Genomic DNA, 18,228 nt, shown 5'->3' with positions numbered 1-18,228 from the left:
TCAATGGACCCTGACCCATCTATATGGACATAATGATATGAAATTAGTTGCATCTCCGAACGTGAGAGATTTGTACAGCATGTTAGCAATTTGAGTTTAAGATTTATCCTTTGATGTTGTGTTTTAAGACCAATTTTAAGACAGTGTATATGTTAATATTAGAAAGAGACTTTTTAGGAATGTCCAGAGCAATTAGACAGGAATCCTTGAGACAGCTGATCCTAATTTGGGCATTGCTGGAGTCATTTCTATGGCAACAAATTCTATTTAAAGTTACACAGACTTAAAAAAATTCAGTTATAAGATGTGATTAAAATGTAACAAGTGTGAGATCTGGGGACAAAAGAACATATTTAGAAGCTTAGGCATAATTTGTCACTTAATGCATTTTAGTAAGTCAGTGTTCATTTGCTCCTTCAGAATTAAACTGAAATGGTAAAATTTATATATACACACTATAATGCTCTTATAATTCTAATAACTGATTGTGTGTCCTGTGCAGGGATAATGTTCCAGGGTTCTTGCCTCCATCAGGGATTCCAGTTATGACTTTTGGCCATCTATCCTTGTGCAAATGGCTTTTTTTCTTGACACTCACACACACACACACACACACACACACACACACGTATGTACACAAGTGTCCGGTTACAGTACAGTACACTCATGTGCACAATGACTTTGTCACTAACCGCAAGCTGTTTTCCATCTCTCACACATTAACATACTGTAAATAGTGTATTTGCTCTTGTTTACATCTGTCTTATGTTGTAGTGAAGTTTTCATATCACTCTTTCCACCTCTCATTATCAAATGTCATTAGCTGCGGCCTAATCACTCTCCCATAGTGCTCTTGTCCCTTTGCTATTCAACCAGGGTATTTTTAGCCCTGAAACAACTGGGCTCCTAAAAAAGGGTTAGAGGAACACTGCTATGTAAGGTATCCTGCCTGCTCTCTCTCTCATCCTATTACCAGCACAATCCATCAGCCACTCTTTGTCTCAGCTCAGGAGAGAAGGCAGAGAGTCAAGGGTTTGCTGAAGAAAGCTGAATTTTCAGAAGAAGGGTACATAAATCTTCAGAAAGAACAGTGGAAGAAGGCCTGGACGGTTGGCACTGTAATTATTTCTGTTAATAACTCTTATTATTTCTCACATTTCTAGACATAGTTTTCTGAAAGCTAGTGAAGCTGCATGAAGAGCCAGAGTTTCTTTTTGGAAAGGTCTTAGTCACTAGTATAGACCATGCAGACCACCTGGATCCTGCTGCTTGCCTCTCTGGGTCTCTCTACCCTGGCTGGTGCTGAGAAAGGCCTCGAATTCCCACGTTATGATGGCAAAGACCGTGTCTTGGACATAGATGACAAGAACTACCGCAAATCCCTGAAGAAATACGACATGCTCTGCCTGTTCTACCACGCTCCTCCACCAACTGCAAAAGAGCTGCAGAAACAGTTACAAATGACAGAACTAGTGCTCGAGGTAAGAGAAGAAAAGTGTGAATGCATGATATAATGTAAGACTGAATGGAAATCAGAGTGTTTATTGGAGCAAAGCAAGATGGGATTGCTTAGACAGTACGGCCTTCAACAATTGTGCAGTGGTTATTAAAAATAAATACATTATATTTAGGCCTATTCATTTTTTGTGGGGGTGTAAATGGGTTTCTGGTATTCAATTCAGTTATTTTTATTTCTGTACAACATGGATATGGGTGGTCATAAATTAAAAAACATTTTTGCATGCTGCATGTAGTAATATCAGTTTAGAGGCCCACAGACTGCAGCTGACTGACATGTCCATCTTCACATGGCTCTCTTTTTTCACTTTTCTTCAGTCACCATGTTAATCAGGCACTTCATATTCCGTACACCTGATAGCTTCTAAGGGCCTTCTGAATATCTGAATGTGGGCTTGGGAAACAGGTCATAGAGTATTAGCTTTTAAAATTCAGTCATTCAAATGACTTGCATCATAATGAAAGCAGAACACCAGGGTATTTATGGAACAAGAGCACTTCTAAAATGATTACATAAGTGTGCTCTCCTTTACTCTAAATTCATGGATCACAGATTCACGATCTAGACTATGATGTCAGTGTGACTCAGTGCATGGTACTCTTTGTACTTCTAATATTCACAGCAACATTACACAAGGTTTTTTAACAAAAATCTGAAGCATGCTCATCCACTAAATTACAATGCTTGGGTGTATATAAACAGCTGCTTAACTCATGCCTTCCAACAATTCCCTCAGCATTTCTTCCCCATATTATAATATTGAGGGAGAGTCTGTATGTGCATCCCAATTCGCGCACTATTCCATGATGTTTTTAAGTACAAATAGTGTGAGTAGTGCATTCACACAGAAAATTCCAAAAAGAAAAAGGGCACTTTAAAATACCTGGATGATGCACTAAATTAACGGAAAAAACGAAGTGTGGAATTTTGGACACTTCATGCACTCAACTGTCACAGCTTTAATTACGTTGCAGAGAGGGAGGGGGGATCAGACTCCAATGTTTAAATGACAAAATAAACTTACAAAATTCATACACTACATGGATGAGTGTGTATAAGTACATAGTGTATAAGCGCATAGTGTATAAGTGCTGTGTATATGCGTCATATAGGACGCAACTTGTGTCTCACAGAGGAGGACAAACTGCACTCTACAACCCCTCTTGTTCTGAGTAAAGAAATATTTTTGTTTGAAAATGTGTATGAATTTGTGGACAATTTTTGGTACCAACTTAAAGGTCCCGTTCTTCGTGATCCCATGTTTCAAACTTTAGTTAGTGTGTAATGTTGTTGTTGTTAGAGTATAAATAAAATCTGTAAAATTTTAAAGCTCAAAGTTCAATGCCAAGCGAGATATTTTATTTAACAGAAGTCGCCTACATTGAACGGCCAGTTTGGACTACATCCCTCTACTTCCTTCTTTAATGACGTCACTGAAACAGTTTGACTAACCTCCGCCCACAGGAATACACAAGAGTTGCGTTTGTAGAGTGTGTTTGTCGCCATGTCGTCGAAACGCTGTTAATTTCATCCCGCAGTCCAATCACCGGGTCTGATTCCGGCTCAAATTGATAGGGTAAAATTAAAGACATGTTTACAATAACACTGAGCGCGTGCATCTCCACGTTATGGTAAGAGGCGTGACCTTTCCGGGCAAGGAGCGCTAAGCTGCTGTCGAATCACAACACAGGAACCGCTGGCACAATCAGAACTCGTTACGTATTTCTGAAAGAGGGACTTCATAGAACAAGGAAGTCATCAGCCCGTTTTTATGACAGTGGAAACAGCGGTATACAGATAAGTAAATTATGTGAAAAATACTGTGTTTTTTTACACGCGAAACATGAACACATGTTATATTGCACACTATAAACACAATCAAAGCTTCAAAAAACCACGAAAAACGGGACCTTTAATAGCATAATGCTATATACCACGATATATTGGCCTTTTTATTTTTTATTTATTATTTAAATTATTTTTATTTTCCTTGGGGCCTGAACTAATACTAAATAAGACAAAAACATGCTGTTATAGTACAAATCATGATTTGTTTTTCCACAGTTAGCTGCTCAAGTCTTGGAGGAAAAGGATATTGGCTTTGGAATGGTTGACTCCCAAAAAGATGCTAAGGTTGCCAAGAAACTAGGTGAGGCAAAACATGTATGTATTTATCAGCCACCATGGCAACGGTACATCACTCTGCTCAAAGTGGCACTGCTTTCACGCCTCTCGTATCACACGGTGAACGTGATTTCACCAAGTACACCAAGTATGTTTGTTGATCTTGGAACAACATTCCAATCAACCAATCAGATTTAAGGGACAAGTTTACATTTTATGTCAAGTTTAGGCTTGCAACCAGAGTTAGGTGCTTCTACATCAGTGTTATTCACATATCATTTACCTCTGATATTATGGATAAACCTATCCCCTCCCTTAGGGGAAGTTCCAGGATCAACAAAATATGTTGATCTATGCAGAAACATGTCTTATTCTGCAAAATCATTGTGACCCGTATGACACCATGTACTTGCGCTCTCGTTTCATATAAATGCAACTGGTGCTGATTTTTGCAGTTTTCATCTTGTTTATTCTGACTGTTATAATTGTTTTTATTTTTTCTGAAAAAAGAGAGATACATACATGATTATTAGCATTTTCATCATTAAATATCACAGTTAAAGAAATGTTAAACTATAAAATATAAATATATTCTAACACAACATCAATCCCTGCAGGAGATTTGCGTCAACGGATGATGATACAGTAGGCTATAAAGGCTGTACATTATACAATGTATTTTCCACTGCCATGATGAATGACTATAGTATGTGTTTCACTGGAAGGTTTACATGAGGAGGGCAGCGTCTATGTCTTTAAGGAGGACCGTGTGATTGAATTTGATGGACTGCTCTCTGCAGACACTCTTGTGGAATTCATTCTTGATGTAAAGAATCTGTATTGATCATACTTCCAGACATCTCATTTGTTTTAGTACTTTTCTATCTCATTTTAACTTTCTGCCTTTCTTTCCCTCATGCTTCAGCTGCTGGAAGATCCAGTTGAGATAATTGACAATGCTCTGGAGTTGCGAGCTTTTAACCGTATGGAAGAAGACATTAAACTCATTGGCTTCTTCAAAAGTCAGGAGTCTGAACGTGAGTATGTGTGCGTAGACTATGAGAGACAGGAGGTATCTGAATGTTCAGAGACAATTATATCCTTCAGCTGCAGTTATCTGATCTCTGCATGTTTAAAACACACATCTACATAGTATGAATAAATACCATGCAATAAATGTTAACACATTTTTAAATGTCTGTACATTGCAGTTCTGTTTTTAAAGGAAACCTAATGAGCTCTCTTGAGCATTGTAGGCTATTACTGTTTCATGCTTTAGTTGATATTTAGAGGTCATTTCTTTCAAGTCACCAGCCAACACAGTTTAAAATAAGGTTCCAGTTACAATAAAACTGTAATTTTTTGCAATTTTTTGTAATTTTAATGCCTTTTATAAAATGCATGCATACGCCTCACCTCCCCATTTTTTTCCTCAGATTATCTTGCTTTCCAAGAGGCAGCTGAACAGTTTCAGCCTTTTATCAAATTTTTTGCCACCTTTGAGAAATCCGTGAGTATCATGATATTTTATGCCCTGTTTATGTTCAGAAGATCTTTATCATTGTGTGATTATTTTTATTTTGGGAAGGCAGTAATTCTCTGAAATGAGAATGAGATGAGTTGCTTTTATTTTTGCGTTGTAGGTGGCAAAAGAGCTGACTCTGAAGATGAATGAAGTGGACTTCTATGAGCCCTTCATGGAGGAACCAGTCACCATTCCAGACAAACCCCATTCAGAGGAAGAGCTGGTGGCCTTCATAACTGAACACAGGAGGTAATCAGGAAAGCTAATCTGATGATTTTCTGAAGGATGAATATAAAGATATTTTATACTGATCTCATACTACATTACTGATGATATCCTTTATTGATCTCCACAGACCAACTCTAAGAAAGCTCAGGGCAGAGGACATGTTTGAGACCTGGGTGAGCAATATTTTTTAAATAAAGCTTTGGTAACACTTTAGATTAGATACACATATTCACAGTTGCTTTTTAGCATTCATATTACCAGCATATTGACTGCTTATTAGTACTTATAAAGCACATATTAATGCCTTATTCTTGGTGACCATATTCTAGATCCATTAACCCTACTCCATAAACATAACCACTACAACTACCACCTTACTTACTATAATTAAACAGTAATGAGGCATTTATTGAGGGAAAACTAGCTTTACATTCATGCCTCTTGTATCACACTGCAGACTTGCTCTCTCTCTTTTCATACAAATGTGACTGCATGCCATCTTGCACCATCTCAGTTATTGATTTTAATAAAAATGTCCCCAGACTACTTCACTCTTAATATTAGTATAATATTGTTGGTTTGGTTATATTGTCAGACCCCGATTTGGTGTGGAGGAATACATGTAGATATCATAAAACAATGAAATAACTGTTCTCTTATGCAGGAGGATGATTTGAATGGAATTCACATTGTAGCCTTTGCAGAAGAGGAGGACCCTGGTATGTGCAGTTTCAGGACACTTCTCTTAATTCCTCACAAAGCCAAATGATTTTTGTTTGGTTTAAGTATCATCGACTAAACGACTTAATGAGATGAGGACTTGACCTTGAATTTGTTTTTAGATGGTTTTGAATTCTTGGAGATTTTGAAGGAGGTGGCCAGAGACAACACACACAATCCAGACCTCAGTATTGTGTGGATCGACCCAGACAACTTCCCATTGGTGACTAAAATAAGTCTGGATATAGATGCATGACTATATTGAGTCAGTAATACTGTAATATGAAATGGATGTCAGAAAATGGAAGAAAAATCCTTCGTTTTTAAACCCCTCTTCATATGCACATTTACTTTTTTAGCTCATTCCGTACTGGGAGAAGACCTTCAAGATTGACCTCTTTAGACCACAGATTGGCATAGTAAATGTTACAGATGTAAGTACAATACTTAAATTTTTTAACCAGATCTGTTGATTTCATTATGAAGGCCCTCTTTCTGCTTGGATCTGTTCCACTGTCATGGTACATAATGATAATTTTATTATTAATATTATTAGAACAAATGTTTACTGCTGACATAAGTCCATTGACTCATGGCCTCTATGACAGGCGGACAGTGTCTGGTTGGACATACCTGATGATGATGAGCTGCCTTCACCTGAAGAGCTGGAAAACTGGATAGAAGATGTGCTCTCTGGAACAGTCAACACAGAGGATGATGATGATGATGATGATGATGATGACGATGATGATGATGACGACGACGACAATGATGATGATGACGATGACAATGATGATGACGATGACAATGATGATGACGACGATGATGATGACGATGATGAATGATTCATATACTGTGAACCTCAAATCTGCTGAGATAATTTTGTCTTTTACAGTAAAATCATTTTGTACATCAGTGGATAAACTGCAGTGTTCTTAATGTTAAATTGAAATGATACAAGTGAAAAATGTCTCTTATTTATAGATGAAAATCATTTATTTTAATCAGCTCTAAACTGGAAATTGATAAAGGGATTCAAATAAAAATTAAGAAAGTGCGTTCTTATTTAAATATATAAGGCCTTATGGGCTTTATTTATACAATTTGTCACAAATCTGCTACAAAATATATTCTGTGCTAAATTTGGATTGTGAATTTATCAATGATCAATGAACACTGACAGATACTGCAGCTGCTCAAACACTATCACACACACTCAACAACAGACACTCATACAACAAATATAAAGAGATTCTCTCAGAAAGCTTTCTTTAGATAATATATTTTAGATATAAATAAATAAAAAAAGATATACATTTTAACAAATTTTGCTGTAAACAGAAGTTAGGTTGTGCATGTTCCTCACCTGTCAATCATAACTGCTTACGTCACTCCAGTGAGAATATTCTTCCAGCATCACTCCATCTCCACCTTTACCAGCAGGCACAGGATGTAGACTCCAACACCGATCAGACATTGGATTGTGGTTGAAAATGAAAATCGGGTTGGTCTCTTAACCCAACATTTGTTTGATGAATTTGAATTTTGGTTGACACCAAAAAACAAAACAAAAAAAACAACTGAAATCCACAACTCGCAATTCATTTTTTTTTTTAAACAAACATCTTTAAATCTTGAATCTTAAAGATGTTTGTTTTAAAAATGAATTGTGAGTTGTGGATTGTATGTAGGTATTTCGTATTGTATGCAAGCCTTTTAACCTAAGAAAAATTTCTATCATTGGTGACACAAAGTTTCTCTGAACTGTGAAATCCATGGTAGTACAGGGTGCCAAATGTTTACCATTAATGGAATTAACAATTGAAGAGGTTACAACTGACTTCAGCCACAGCCTTAGATTAAATCAACTGAAGATAAAAGATATTAATTACTAACCAGATTGACTTTATTTCTGTCAGATGTCTACAGAAGTTCTCATTGAGAATTAACAGAGGTTTAGATGTTCATGATTTTCTGTTGAAAATGTTTAGTTTGAAATCACATATTTGTGATCAGTGTTTTAGTTTTGCAGTTTTACTCCTGACTAAGGGGCTGTTTACCCGACACTGTTTTCAACTAAAAACTGAAAACTTTTTATGTGTTTTGGTCATTCATTTAGATAATGATGGTGTTTTGGTGGCCTGAAAATGGAAACTTTTGAAAATTATACACTTATCTCCGTGTAAACTGCAAAAACGTCAATCTGTGAAAATGATGATGGCATGCACATGTGTATTACGTGTTTAGACTATCCACCTTATTTTTCAAAGCAGAAAAAAATTATTTTCTGTGAATGTGTGAGACTTCCAATTTATTAGCAGCTATAGGCAAATAACGATAAGAATATCAAAGTGCAGTAAACTGTAAAAATAAGGTGGATAGGCATGCATGAGGCAAGTGCTCCGTAAAAGAATATGCATACATGCACAGGCGTGTAGTCTTTCTTTACAAAGTGACAATGCCAACTAATTGTCTGGCATGTATAATACAGCTTTTTTAGTCATTTGCAAGGATCCATGTGAACGGGGATGGTTCTAGCTGTGGTAAAAATAGCAAGGGAAATGTGGTCAGGTGAATATAAAAAGAAATTATATAATTTGAATGAATCCTAGATGACACCAGCCAGCTATACAATGATTGTATTATCCTCATGTAGACAATATCATCAGCTTCTCTTTTCACAACAAACACAGTCACAGCAGCCAAAGAACAACTAATGTTAACAAGACAAGTGTCAAACTGAACAAATACAGCAAACACTTTAAACAATGCCGTTTGTGGAGTTGTTTTATCCAGGGGTTTTCAAACCTGACCTGGAGGACCCCGAGCCCTGCACATTTTGTATGTCTCCCTTATTTGACACACCCTCTTCAGGTCTTGCTGTCTCTACTTATGAGCTGATGAAAGATTTAATTCATGTGATAAGATTTGGTACTGCATATTTATAAATTTATTGAACATATATGCCAGTGGTATCAAACTCAGTTCTTGGAGGGCCATAGCCCTACAGTGTTTAGCTCCAACCAGATCACACCTGCTTGGATGTTTCTAGTAATCCTGAACACCTTGATTAGCTGGATCAGGTGGTTGATTAGGGTTGGAACAAAACTGCACAGAGCTGTGGCTCCCCAGGAATTGAGTTTGAAAACACTGATATAAGTAATACGTACATAGCAATTTAGAAGGCACTATTTAACATTATGGGGCAGTTTCCCAGACAGGGTTTAAATTAAGACAGGATAGGCCTTAATCTAGAATAGTTAATCATGTCTTAAAAAATGGCTTTCTGAAACACAGATTAAGTACTGATTACTAAAACCTGGACTATGGAGTCCTGAATTAAACTAAACTAGATTAATTTAAAACCAACTGTGCTATTCTGAATTAGCATGAGAGAGGTTGCCTAGAAAACAAGGAATGAACCAAGGAAAGCTTAAAATTACATGGAACTGAAGCAAATCCAAGGAAAATAATGGCAGCAGAAAAAACTGCAATCTTAAAAAAAAAAAACCCAAAAAAAACCCTTTACTAAACAAGAGACAGTTCCTTTAAAGCAAGCAAAATACATCAGCTGTGAAAAAAAGAAATGCATGGAAATCTGTTTGCAATGAATTCTATTTAAATAGATGAATTATAATAATCCTATGATTATTAATGCTTTTGTTTTGTCCTATATCAACAAACTAAACATAACTATTTACACATGTGATAATCAGTGTTGGCAGTCTAGAAATGATATTGGTTTGATCCAAAGCATTATCATAGTGGATGCTTCAATATATAAAGAAAGCAATTCTTGTTAGCAGGTCCTCAACCCAAGCACAAGCGCTACACTTCACCACAATGGTAATCTCCAAAAAACACTATCATATAAACTTTTACATAATAGGACATTAAACAGTAAGAAGTCTCTTCATATTCTCATCTTTCTAAACACTGCATAAAATAACACTTTTATATATAAAAATTTAAGCCTCAGTTCAGTCCTGTAGTAGCTCTAGTCTTCCTCCAGGAAATCAGTTTATTAAACTCTGGACTAGACTGAGTCTAGGACTATTTTAAACCATGACAGAGAAAGCAGATTTCTGTTAACCAGATTAACAGAAATCTGCTTTCTCTCAAAAAGCCATTTTATTCTAGGACTATGCTTAACCTCTGTCCAGGAAAACTACCCCAAAATAATGTATGTTTTATATAATTAGTTATAAACAGCAAAAGCACACCTGCATGTATTAAACCATGCACCAGAAAGCCAATTATAATCTGTCATATCTTTATATAAATAGCATACGTTTGTAAGTACTTCAGCCTAACCACTACTCTTCAGCACAATGGTAACCCCAAAAACTCACACATACCAGAAATCATTTTAAACTCCAAAATAATAAAACATTAAACACTAACAGATCTCCCTCTATATTGATACTGAGCAAAAACCATTTTGAACCATTTTCTTCAGTGGGTGTGCAGGTGAAAGCTTCAGGTTGACTGCTGCAGGGCTTCTCAAGCATCTTTCCAACCATAGACCCTCTTATATAGCAAAAAATATATGGGAATATGGACATATACTGCAAAATATAATGAGATATATTACGTAATACATATATGGGAAACCAGTGCTAATATTTTTCAATGTACTGCAGTATATACACATTAACCATGTATGGCTATATATTGATACAATGTTTAGACATGAAGACAAAATAGCATTATATGTAAAATTCATAAAGTTTGATCATTTATTGTGCAAATATATTGCACATACATGTTCCCACATGTGAATGTATGTACACACACATTCACAGAATGAGTTACAGCAGATTTCTAGTTCCCAACATGCTTTGCTTCTGACTGTTAAAGGAAGGGTCAATGCTGAAATTAAGTGTCATTTCATGCGTTTAGCTCAATATTAATAAAGAGGGAGATTTGTTAGGGTTTAATGTTCTATTATTTTGAATTTAAAATGGTTTCTGGTTTGTCTGACATTTTGGGGTTACCGTTGAAGAGCTGAACAGCGTTCAGCACAATGGTACTAAAAAGGTGCTTGAGAAACCATGCAGCGGTCAACCTGAAGCTTTTATTTGCACACCCACAGAAGCTATATGGTTGAGCCTGGTCTATATTTGGATGGGAAACCTTCTGGTAGACTGGGTAGCTGTTAAAAGAGGTGTTAGAGAAGCCAGTTGGTCTGATCAACCTGTGGTTTGAGTGGGTCCTAACACCCCAGTACAGTTGCAATAAGCTGTATTGTATAAAGGGTGTCACCCTGGTGTAAAATAGCCCATACAGCACATCACATATCGCCCAACGCCCCAGTACAGTCGCCATAAACTGTACTGAATAAAGGGTGTAACCCTGGGGCAAAAATAATCCCTACATTAGTTAGTTTCACATTACAAATGATATAGAAAAAAAGTGAACTGTCATTAAAATCTTGTAACGATACAAAACCGACCAAAATTACAATCTCTTTAAGAAATATAACAAACCGTCATTGAGATCTTGTAATGAAACAAAACTGACTATCTTTGAAATATCATAACAGAAGAAAACCGACAGTCACTGAAATCATGTAAAAGAACAAAACTGACTGTCATTGAAATCTCACAAAGGAACAAAACCGACCGTTCTTGAAATGTCGTATAAGAACAAAGAAACAAAACTGACCTTCAATGAAATCTCTTAACCGAACAAAACAGACCATCACTGAAATCTCGTAATGGAACCAAACCAACTGTCATTAAAATCTTGTTAAGGAACAAAACTGATCATTCTTGAAATCTCGTAATGAAACAAAACTGACAGTCATTGAAATCTCGTAAAGGATGAAACAGACCACTATTGAGATCTAAAGATCTGACCATCAAGATCTCTTAAAGGAACAAAACCGACCGTCATTGAGGTCTCACAACTGAACAAAAGTGACAGTCATTGAAATCTTGTAACAAAAAAACCTCTGATCACTGAAATACCGTAATGGAACAAAACAGGCCGTCACTGTAATTTCATAAAGGAACAAAACTGACTATCATTGAGATCTCATAACAAAACAAAACTGACTGTCTTTGAAATCTCGTAACAGAAGAAAACTGACCTTCATTGAAATCTCATAACAAAACAAATCCAGCCGTCACTAAAATTTTATAAAGGAACGACACTGACATTGAGATATCTTAAAATATGAATCACAATTATCCCTTAAATGCATACCTCGGGTCTTTAGTGACCCGGGACGTCATTCACTACCCTCCTCCTCGTTCATTTTTCAAAGTTAGACATCAACCTTCTTGGTATTCCTCAATCAATTCATTATAAAGAATATAACAAGAAAAAAAATCATAAAATTATAAAAGAATGCCTATTTTTGTATTCATTTTTTGAATATGAGTGTATATATTTTTTCCGCACAACAATAATTGAATCTTAGATGACAGAATAAGTGCAATTCACCTTTATTCCACAAGGTGGCAATGTCTGATACACAATGCTGAAGTGACGACTCATTTAGACAGAAAACAAAATAATAAGAGAAACATGAAATGGTCTCAGTGATTTACTGCAGAACAAGTACTGACCGCAATCAAACATGACTGTAACTGTCACTGGATTGATCTGGTGAAGCTGTTAGCGATCGAAATATTGATTTTGAAGATGTTGAAAATTATATAGTTCTGAGAATATGTTTGAGATCGTGAATGGGCTCATATTCGTGACCTCAAACATAAAACTAGCCCATTATTTGCTGAATTTACTGGGAAATGAGCTCTGACGAGGACAGTGATGATGGCAATAAACATCTGCTCAAACGGAGCCCTTTCAAGCTCCAAAAGGTAACAAAATATGATTTAATTTATTCTTCTGTAATTGTTACTCTAATATCAGAGAAGTTTTATATTATCACGACAGGTAGAGATCCTTCCCTGTTAGATATAGATCCGGGTTGATAAAGACCCGAATATGTAAGAATGATTGGCGAAACAGTCATGCATTTAAGGGTTAAGGTGACTTCAAATGAAATAAACACGAGCGTTAAACTGTAGATGAATGACAAAAATAAAGTCAATCTGGTTAGTAATATGTGAAGCTGTAATGCAGTTTGTGGAGTTGTTTTATCCTCCTCTGCTTTAATTAGATTTAATTATCTTCAGTTGATTTCATCTAAGACTGTGGCTGAAGTCAGTTGTAGCTCTTGTGTTTCTGTTTTTATGCTTGTTAAAGTGTTAGTTCACCCAAAAATGAAAATTCTGTCATTTATTACTTACCCTCATGTCGTTCCACACCCATAAGACCTTCGTTCATCTTCGAAACACAGTTTAAAATATTTTTGATAAAATCCGATGGCTCAGTGAGGCCTGCATTGCTAGCAGGATGATTAACACTTTCAAATACCCCAAAAATTATTAAAGACATATTTACAACAGTTCATGTGACTACAGTGGTTCAACTTTAATGTTATAAAGTGACAAGAATACTTTTTGTGCAAAAACGACTTAATTCAACTATATCTAGTGATGGGCAATTTTCAAAACACTGCTTCATGAAGCAGTAAACGAGGCTTTGTTACATCATAAGTGTTTTGAAATTTCAATGGTTCACCACTGGGGGACTTTGGCAGTTTGATACACGCTCCGAACCACTGATTTGAAACAAAAGATTGATAAAGCTTCGAAGCTTCATGAAGTAGTTTTTTGAAATTGCCCATCACTAGATATTGTCGAATAATGTCATTATTTTGTTTTTTTTGGCACACAAAAAGTATTCTCGTCGCTTCTTAACATTAAGGTTGAACCACTGTAGACACATGAACCGTTTTAAATCTTTAGTAGCTTTCTGGGCACTGAAAACAATTCTTGCTTGCAATAAAGGCCTCACCAAGCCATCAGATTTGATCAAAAATATCTTAATTTGTGTTCTGAAGATGAACAAAGGTCTTACAGGTGTGGAACGACATGAGGGAGAGAAATCAATGACAGAATTTTCATTTTTGGATGAACTAACCCTTTAACCGGCTTGTTAATGCTAAGATGATTCTATAAATAATATATATAAAATTTTGTGGCTCAAATAATTTCAATTCTGGTTTATTTCTCTGCTCTTGGGTGACATGTGGCATGGCCTGCTTGTGGCTCAGATCTGGCAAACAGGAGCAGTCCGCCCAAGTGCCATCATTCCCCACCACATGTGGCCCAGATCATCATACCATGCATGGCAGATGTGGGCCGGATCTGGGCTGGCACAAAGTTGCTATCTGGGCTTTGACTTTTTTTTTTTTTTTTTTTTAACAGAGCCTGTTTAAGAATTTGGTTCTAATGTCATGTCTCAATAAAGCTCTTACTTGATGACACATAGGGTGGATTTTAAAAAAATTTTACTTAGCCAATATAAAGAAGAAATTATTTTACAAGTCGCACAAATGACCGAAAAAGCTTATTTAGTGTAAACATGATGCATCGCTCCAGCAACGGTTGGTTAGGGTGAAAAATGAAACATATACTGATTAATCATTATAGTGGTTTTAGAATAAAACCGCGGACTTGGCAACACTACCTGTGATTGATCTATGGTTTTGATCCAGATTCTATTTCAGAAGATGAGTAACAGCGCCCCCTACCGTATAACAGTGAAAACACAGCCTACATTTCAGTCAATGGAGAGGAAGTATTGAATCATAAATGAGGAGAATTCAGTCTATGGGTAAGAAGTAGATTCTTATGTACACTACCAGTGGACTACACAAAAATTCACATTTAGAATTAGTAATGTTACATCCATCCAATGTCTTCAGGCAATGTTGCCATGTATGTTTTGAGTGTTTTTGTGCAAGAGAAGGTGTGGCCTGCGCAGAGGTCCTGATTGGTCTGGGCCCTATTGGCTGATTCAATGCTGTGATGATAAAAGGGCCACCCCAAACACCTTATGGAGGCCAACTTTTTGCCATTTTGTTTGTTGCTCCGTTTTGATTTCTCCTGTGTTCGTGTGTGCTTTGTAGAATTTGTTTTTGTTCCGTTCGAGTTATAATTTTCAGCATTGCTTTTGCCTTCAGTTACCTTATGTAAATATTATTTGTAAATATTCTAAGGGAAGTAGGGAGTGATGCCATTTCTTTTTGCATATATCTTTATTCTATGTTTTGAGTTAAGGGAGTTTTGGAAGTTACTTTGTAATTTTCTTTAATTTTTTTTGTTTTGTTTTAGGGAATTTAGAGGGTACTTAAATTAGTTATTTTTGTTTGTTATTTTGGCCTGGTCCACTCCTGAATTGAATCCCTTTTTTTGTTTATTTTCATTATATTGTATTAATAAATTTACCTTTGTTGAAAACGTATCATCGAGTGAGCACACATTCATGTTACGGCTGGCCCTAGACGGTCGTAACAGTAACATAGCCTATCTGTTTTCTTTATAAATCAATATTTTATATATTATACCCCGCTAGAAATTTTATGTTCCCAGAACATTCTCAGAATGTCCCCACTGGTGTTAAAGACGTTGCCTAGTAACGTTCCCAGTATGTTCAGAGATGGTCACGATGTGGAGTTCTTTTAAGGTTTGGGGGACATTATTTGGTGGACCTTCACAGTACATTCAAGACGTTCTCTGAACGTTTAGGGAACCATATTTTATTTGGAAATGTTCTCAGAACATCCCTGCTGACCTTATCAAAAAATTTAATTGAAAATTAGAGCTAAATTGACAAATAAAAGTGGCTGTTCAAACAATTTTTTCTTTAAATGTCTTGCAAAAAACAAAAAGCTCTTTACAGGTAATTCCTGGATTATTATGAAACCTTTTCTTTAAAATGCAAATCTCTTGCCGTAAGTCATTAGCTGACAACAGCACATGCATGAACTAATGTACCTGCTGTATTACTGCATCAACAACTACACAGTTACTGCAGTCTTTAAATAAATCAACATACAGCAGATCATCAATGTTTCTGGATCATCACTGACTGAAGCACAGGATCTACTCTCCAGCACAATGGTAACCTCACAAAACTCAGATAACAGAAACAGAACATTAAACACTAACAGATCTCTCTAGATCTCTGCATCTTCACTTATTACAAACCACTCTGACTTTATATCTTTCATACAAATCTTCTTAATGAGGTGCTGATGTTTTATCAAAATGTATAATTGTCACCGTTATGTAGGCAAGCGCTTGCTGTAGTTGGGCTCCTAACCCTTGACATTTTTTTAAAAAAAAATGTGCAATTATTGTAACTGTGTGTTTCTAAAGCACATCTGTTACAAAACAAATTGTGGGAAAAAATCTGATCAAATGTATTTGATTGCTCACTGTTGATGATTTCATAATCATACAGTGGCCTTATTCAGTGATCTCTAAATACTGTTTTTTTTTTTTTCATGTTGTTGTAGTCCTATTATAATGCTTAAAATCATGTCCTGCTTTGATAGTTTGAAAGTTTTTATCATTGTGCAGAAATTATTCAGACAGGATCATGTAGACTCACACAGACATCAAGATTCTGCATATGATCCTCAACAATGGTGACAAAATTTTCAGATAAACAGATTAACTCTGAACATCACAAAACAAGCTACTAAAGTCACAAAAAAGATTTTTGTTTATTGTCACCATTGTTGAGGTAATGACTTTAAAAAGTCTCTGTAAAGAATCACCATCATTAAATAACCAAATTCATCTGATCAGACTTTCTCTTGCATTTTTTGCTATAACAAGCGTGTTTTGGAAACACAGTTAAAGCAGCCAGAGAAAACCTAATGTTAAAATATCAAGAATCAAGAGCCCATCTAAAGCAAACGCTCACCTCCATAACAGTGACTTCAAACTTATTATTTTCTATAAAACACCCACGTAGAAGGCGAAGTTCTCGTGACCTTGTGTGACGGTCTTGCCCGGGTGGTCTTTCTGCCGAGATGCACAATGGAGAACACGTAGAAATAAGGGAAACAGCATGGAGAATTAAATGACTTCCACAGCATGTGTCACTATCTCTGCTGTTTATTTAAAACAGTACTTTAATCTTTTTAAATCAATTAAATCTTTATGATTTGTGATCGTATAGTGTATAAAATGTTGCAATTTGACACCTTCAATAGACATTTAAATTAATTGATCACAAATAAATGAAAAACTTAATTCAATTCAATTAAGTTCAATCGGAAGGTAAACATCCCCACCTAGCGGCAAACATATACAATTCCATTTGAACAATTAATTAATACACTAAACACATCAAAACACCACATCTTACAACATACCTGCACAATGGAGAACACGTAGAAATATGGGAACAGCATGGAGAATTAAATGACTTCTACATAAAACAAAGACAATGCACAAATTAATTACGATTGGGCCTCGTAATACAAACTAAAAATAACTCAATATAAAACAACACATTCGACGCCAAACACATATCAACAGTTCTATAAGTAGTTCATTGCAGGATAAATCTACAATAAAAGCAGTTATGTGTTTTTAATCATTTTAACGAATAATTCTCCGGCTGCTGAAAACGTGCGACTTACCCACAGCATGTCTCATTATCTCTGCCGTGCTGTGGGCGTCCTTATTTCACGTGCTAAATGCCATTACGCAGCAGACAGATGGCGCTGTCCCCATTTATGTATCAATTTAACACTTTCACACACCGTTACACTTGCGCAACTTTGCCTAAAAGTTCTCTAAAGCTAAAGGTGACGACAATTCTGAACCTTTACAGAACATTAGGGACAAAAACGTCCTCTTTCGTTAATAAGTGCTGCAGTTTAAGGTTTCTTATATGACTTTAGGGGGACATTCGAATTTGGTTAATTTTATGGTCAAAAAAGAACGTTACAAAGAGGATATTTGGGACATTAACAGAACGTTCCCACACGGTCCTCTGTTGATCATTTAATAACGTTCCCGAGTTTAGGGGGGCTATTTTATGGTCGCGCGAGAACGTAACAAAGAGAACATTTGGGAAGTTAACAGAACGTCCTACAGTAATAGTCCCCTAAACATTCCCAGAACGTCCTGAACGTTCCCCAAACCTTAAAAGAACTCCACATCGTGACCGTCTGTGAACCTACTGGGAACGTTACTAGACAACGTCCTTAACACCAGTGGGGATGTTCTAA

At 36.1% G+C, this 18,228-nt stretch overlaps 1 protein-coding gene across 1 annotated transcript; it reads left to right on the top strand.

The window, feature by feature from the left end:
• The first annotated feature begins 818 nt into the window (after positions 1-818).
• On the top strand, positions 819-7,173 carry casq2 (calsequestrin 2). The gene is made up of 12 exons (XM_048193942.1): positions 819-1,066; positions 1,164-1,481; positions 3,584-3,668; positions 4,369-4,469; positions 4,569-4,680; positions 5,080-5,153; positions 5,287-5,417; positions 5,524-5,569; positions 6,061-6,115; positions 6,239-6,339; positions 6,476-6,550; positions 6,725-7,173. The coding sequence occupies exons 2-12, from the start codon at positions 1,245-1,247 to the stop codon at positions 6,959-6,961; spliced, it is 1,254 nt and encodes a 417-aa protein (XP_048049899.1). The 5' UTR covers positions 819-1,066; positions 1,164-1,244; the 3' UTR covers positions 6,962-7,173.
• Positions 7,174-18,228: the final 11,055 nt, after the last annotated feature.

Source organism: Megalobrama amblycephala, linkage group LG6 (assembly GCF_018812025.1).
Source record: "Megalobrama amblycephala isolate DHTTF-2021 linkage group LG6, ASM1881202v1, whole genome shotgun sequence".
In the NCBI taxonomy this organism is placed as follows: Eukaryota; Metazoa; Chordata; class Actinopteri; order Cypriniformes; family Xenocyprididae; genus Megalobrama; species Megalobrama amblycephala.
This window is presented reverse-complemented; position numbering and strand designations above follow the sequence as displayed.